This window comes from Coregonus clupeaformis, unplaced genomic scaffold (genome assembly GCF_020615455.1).
Source record: "Coregonus clupeaformis isolate EN_2021a unplaced genomic scaffold, ASM2061545v1 scaf0847, whole genome shotgun sequence".
NCBI classification, from domain to species: Eukaryota; Metazoa; Chordata; class Actinopteri; order Salmoniformes; family Salmonidae; genus Coregonus; species Coregonus clupeaformis.
Window position 1 is genome coordinate 62,901 of NW_025534302.1, and position 5,855 is coordinate 68,755.

Genomic DNA, 5,855 nt, shown 5'->3' on the forward strand with positions numbered 1-5,855 from the left:
TGCTGTGGGGATGTTTTTCAGCGGCAGGAACTGGGAGACTAGTCAGGATCGAGGGAAAGATGAACGGAGCAAAGTACAGAGAGATCCTTGATGAAAACCTGCTCCAGAGCGCTCAGGACCTCAGACTGTGGCAAAGGTTCACCTTCCAACAGGACAACGACCCTAAGCACACAGCCAAGACAGCGCAGGAGTGGCTTCGGGACAATTCTCTGAATGTCCTTGAGTGTCCCAGCCAGAGCCCAGACTTGAACCCGATCTAACATCTCTGGAGAGACCTAAAAATTACTGTGAAGCAACACTCCCCATCCAACCTGACAGAGCTTGAGAGGATCTGCAGAGAAGAATGGGAGAAACTCCCCAAATACAGGTGTGCCAAGCTTGTAGCATCATACCCAAGAAGACTTGAGGCTGTAATCGCTGCCAAAGGTGCTTCAACAAAGTACTGAGTAAAGGGTCTGAATACTTACGTAAATGTGATATGTCCGTAGTTAAAAAAAAAAATACATTTGCAAAAAAAAATTACAACCTCTATTTGCTTTGTCATTATGGGGTATTGTATGTAGATTGATGAGGGAAAACGATTTCATCCATTTTAGAATAAGGCTGTAATGTCACAAAATGTGGAAAACATGTATGTCTAGAGAGCTGGCCCAGATGTTAGAGTTGATTAGAGGCATAGCCTGGTCCCAGATCTGTTAGAGTTGATTAGAGGCATAGCCTGGTCCCAGATCTGTTAGAGTTAATTAGAGGCATAGCCTGGTCCCAGATCTGTTAGAGTTAATTAGAGGCATAGCCTGGTCCCAGATCTGTTAGAGTTAATTAGAGGCATAGCCTGGTCCCAGATCTGTTAGTAATTAGAGGCATAGCCTGGTCCCAGATCTGTTAGAGTTAATTAGAGGCATAGCCTGGTCCCAGATCTGTTAGAGTTGATTAGCCAACTCCTATGATCTCTGGCATGACAGATCTGTGGCATGACAATGACCATAGCAGTTGGAAAGACATCACATGTCCCCCCGTGTAGCTCAGTTGGTAGAGCTTTCCCACACTCTACCCCAGCCAGGTGCAAATTGGGGGAGGGACACAACAAATAAATAGCTTTGCATGTGTGGCTCCTTACCACAATCAATCAGTATGGCAAAAATAATCTCTGCTCAGAGGGCCTTAGACATTATTTTTGCAGAGAGAGAAGCTGGTGTGGAAGGATTGTCTTCCACTTTGGAAGATGAAGATTGTTCCGAATATGAGGATCATGTCTCTGTCAATTCGGAGTCTGAATTGTAAGAAGAGGAAAATTCAGTGAGTTGGAAGAAGAGGATGAGATTGACCCTTAGTTAACCAACGTCGCCATGACATCGCCTACAAACGTGATCAGGCATTTCTATTAGAGAAGCAGTTTCTGCCTATCTAAAGACAGTCCTGTCTTTGATTACACCCTAGCTGTTGTTGTTATTGAAGAAGTGTCCCGTCCACTAGATTATACGTCACACTCTGGCAGCATCGCCTGAAAGACGCACATCGCCATCTACTGACTGGAGTGGGTAACTCAGTCAGTTAAATTTTGCAGCAGCCAATCAGCAGCTGTGTTTTCTCTGACGGAATATACTGATGGGAACATTCATGAGGTAGTGAATGTTTTTCATGACTACATTTTCAGCTTGATGATTACTACACAAATTAACTAAATGAAACACAAATAAATTCAAGAAGTTTCAAGGTTAGAATCAAGAAAAGCACATTTTATTAATCTAAAAAGTATTTACATTTTCAAATACCAATATCCAAATCATACATGTATATAAGGGTTTATACATGTATACAATCAATCAAAATTCATAATCAAAATAACATACATTTAAAATATATTCTGATTTTAGATGTGATCATATCTTGAGAAAAAGAAAACAAATGTTGGCATATATTTTTTGTATGTTTTTTTTTTTACATTTTGAAATACCAATATCCAAATCTACACATAAAAATATACATATATACTGATTTTAGATGTGATCATGTCTTGAGAAGAAAAACTAAAACAAAAGTAGGCCTATTCTTTAGTAAACTTTCATACGTACAATATGATTTCATGTGACATAAACCAAAACACAAATTCTTAGTCAAAAACATAAGTCAGAACCACAGCCTCTCTATTCTCTCATGTGATTTCAGGTCCTCTGACTGGGAAAATGTCTTTCCACAATGAGAACATTGGAAAGGCTTCTATTCTGTGTGTGTTCCTTCATGCCTTTTCAGGTTCACTAACTGGGTAAAACTCTTTCCACATTGGGAGCATTGGAAAGGCTTCTCTCCTGTGTGTGTCATCTCATGTTTTTTCAGTGTCCCTAAATAGGTAAAACTCTTTCCACACAGGGAGCAGTGGAAAGGCTTCTCTCCTGTGTGTATTCTCTCATGCATTTTCAAGTTCCCTAAGCAGGCAAAACTTTTTCCACACTGAGAGCATTGGAAAGGCTTATCTCCTGTGTGTGTCCGCTCATGTGATTTCAGATCCCCTAGTTGGGTAAATCTCTTTCCACAGTCTGAGCAGTGGTATGGCTTCTCCCCTGTGTGTGTTCTCAAATGCCTATTCAGGTTCCCTAACCGGGTAAAACTCTTTCCACACTGAGAGCATTGGAAAGGCCTCCCTACTAAGTGTGTTCTCTCATGTGATTTCAGGTCCCGCGATGAATTTTTTTTATTTCCACACTGCGAGCATTGATATGGCTTCTCTCCAGTGTGTGTTCTTTCATGCACTTTTAGATGCCCTGAGTGTCTAAAACCCCTACCACACTGGGAGCAGTGGAAAGGCTTCTCTCCTGTGTGTGTTCCTTCATGCCTTTTCAAGTTCACTAACTGGGTAAAACTCTTTCCACATTGGCAGCATTGGAAAGGCTTCTCTCCTGTGTGTGTCAACTTATGCTTTTTCAGTGTCCCTAAACAGGTAAAACTTTTTCCACACAGGGAGCAGTGGAAAGGCTTCTCTCCTGTGTGTATTCTCTCATGCATTTTCAAGTTCCCTAACCAGGTAAAACTCTTTCCACAAAGGGAGCAGTGGAAAGGCTTCTCCCCTGTGTGTGTTCTCAAATGCATATTCAGGTTCCCTAACCGGGTAAAACTCTTTCCACACTGAGAGCATTGGAAAAGCCTCTCTACACAGTGCGTTCTCTCATGTGATGTCAGGTCCCCTGATGAGTGAAAAAAAAAAATGCACTGGGAGCATTGATATGGCTTCTCTCCAGTGTGTTTTCTTGCATGCACTTTTAGATGGTCTGAGTGTCTAAAACCCTTTCCACACTGGGAGCAGTAGAAAGGGTTCTCTCCTGTGTGTGTTTTCTTATGTTCTTTCAGGTGTCCTAACCGGTTACATTTTTTCCCACATTGGGAGCGGTGGTGTGGTCTCGCTGGTTTGGACTTCTTTGGGGCTGCTTCCCCTGAAGGACTCTTCCCGCTGTCAGAGTGAGAGTCTGGTCTCTCTTCTGTCAAAGATTAACAGAGTATTTGGTTAAACAGAGAGACCTGAATGAAACCTCCACATGATAAAACTGTCTATGAGGTTTAATCTAGACTAGATCACTCAATAAAAGATCAGAGCGTGTCATCACAGAGTGGCTGTAGTGCTTTGGAGGCTAATAAAAACACTATTACATTTAGAGTGGGTTTCACCAATATGGATTAACTCTTAAACTGGGTTAAATCAAGGTTTAACATGTAATCTTGTTGCACCAAACTTTAAACCTAGATTTGAATTAATCCTAGATATATGTAATCCTTCTGCTAAACTAACTTTTATTTGATCAAATGTAATCTTATTGCTCCATTGTTTTAAAATGAAATGTAGTTACATTTAAACTGCTACTGAAGGAGTCCAATTTCGTGGCCCCGCAGAAATCGAATTTGCATTAAAAAATCCCCATAAAAATCTGTTTAAACAAGATACTGTATCTTATTAGTGTTTGTTCCCACGCGGCCATATCTCCACGTTACAGCGCGTGTTTACGGAAAAACCCGACAGAGACAGAGTTGACTACCTGTGCTAATAAGCTATCTGCGTCTCCTAAGACCTGTGTGTAAATGGAAGACGGCTGCAACTGTGTTAAAGCTGGTTAAAACAGTAAGTGTGTGTTTTTGTGAAATTATTTTTAATGCGATATGAAAGTAGAGGGATTTATGTTTGTAGAACCGTACCACAATTTAGAATCGATTCACGTTCAGATGGAGTTATTTGGCTGTTTTGGCTTCCAGAGCCAATTTGCCTGTAAAACAGAACATGTCAGGTCCTTGGACTGTAAGGAGTAACAGGCTAGGTGGCCCCCAGTCTTTCTATCTTCAACAATTCCTACAGAACAAAATTATTCAAGTGTAGAACTTCAGTAGAATTCCCCCTAAAGCCACACAACTGCAGAATTTGTGCCCCTGTTTTTAAGACAATACTCACTGGTGTTAATCTGATCTCCAGTCTCCTCCTCATCATCCTCCCCCTCCTCTTTCACTCCAAAAACGTCCTCTTTTTCCTTTACTGAAACATCCTCTTCCTCTTTCACCCTGAAACCTTCTTCCTCTCCTTTCACTGTTACATCATCATCTTCTTCTTTCAATGTGATAGCTTTCTCCTCCTCTTCTTCTTTCATTCCGAAAGCTTCTTTATCTTCTTCTTTGACTGTGACAGTCATCGCCTTCTCTTTCACTGTGATATCCTCCTCTTCCTCTTTCACTGCGATATCCTCCTCTTCCTCTTTCACGACAATGTTCAGTCCCAGAGCTTTTTTCTCCGTCCAGCGGACCTCTTCTTTGGTAGGCGGGGAGTAGTTTAGTGAGCTCATGGTCTGGGATGTTAGCTAGCTAGCTATTTAGCATTCCCGACTAGCCTATAGTGCTAGGCTATCTTAACCAGAGCTGACTAACAACAACGTCAATATGAAATGAAATGCAGTCACTTTATACGCAGACAGTGTGTTTAAAACACTGAGGTTAATACACACATAATGCTCCAATGTTTTGGTTTTATGTTGCTAGCAAGCTACGGAGGTGGTTGAATCAGTAGCCTTGTTGTTCAAAAAGTAAGCGTCCAGTCCACGAGATTATACGTCACGCAAGAATCATCACTTGAAAGACTCACATCGTCATCTGCTGACTGGAGTGGGAAACGCAGATGGGAAAATATCCACTACATTGTTTCTTATGGCAAATATTGTCATAAGGAGTCATTTCAAAACAACCAGATGACGTGTTCTCTTACTTCTTACAGCTATGCTTTCCTTTATGCAGACTTAGACCTGAAAGGTATTCAACAAAGCAGGATCAGTGAGTTCGTCAGCAGTCATTGTAAATAATACTTTTTTCTTGATTGGTCAAACTTTCCTCTACGCAGATTTAGACCTGAAAGGTATTCAACAAAGCAAGATCAATGAGATATTTAGCTAGCTTGCCTAATTATTATAGGGAAATATTTTTATATACTTTTTTAAAGATTGAAATTGCAATGGTCTCTAATAAAACAACCAAAAACGTATATCTAAGTTTAGATTGTTTTAATAACTCAGAAATTCTATAGTAATTTCTGGTTCTTTATCAAAGTTAGCTGGATAACTTATTGATCCTGCTTGGTAGCATACCCATTTGAATATGGAAATATAAAAAAAATATTGATCTGTCTTTTTTCCCACATCTACATGAAACCATGCTGTCCCCTTAAAGCCACACTCTGTGGTCCTCTGTAGTTCAGTTGGTAGAGCATGGTTTTGTTGTGTTACGGCCTGGATTTTGTGTCACGGATCTACACACAATACCCCATAATGTCAAAGTGGAATTATGTTTTTAGAAATGTTTACAAATGTAATAAAAAATGAAGAGCTGAAATGTCT

The 5,855-nt window shown here is 40.5% G+C and overlaps 1 protein-coding gene across 1 annotated transcript; it reads right to left on the reverse strand.

The window, feature by feature from the left end:
- Nucleotides 1–2,244: 2,244 nt before the first annotated feature.
- LOC121557817 (gastrula zinc finger protein XlCGF57.1-like) lies at nucleotides 2,245–5,050 on the reverse strand (the record flags this gene model as incomplete). The annotated part of the gene is made up of 2 exons (XM_045216903.1): nucleotides 4,430–5,050; nucleotides 2,245–3,470 (listed from the first exon to the last, which is right to left on the reverse strand). Coding segments are annotated over exons 1-2 (1,611 nt in total), but the record flags the coding sequence as incomplete, so codon positions are not given.
- Nucleotides 5,051–5,855: the final 805 nt, after the last annotated feature.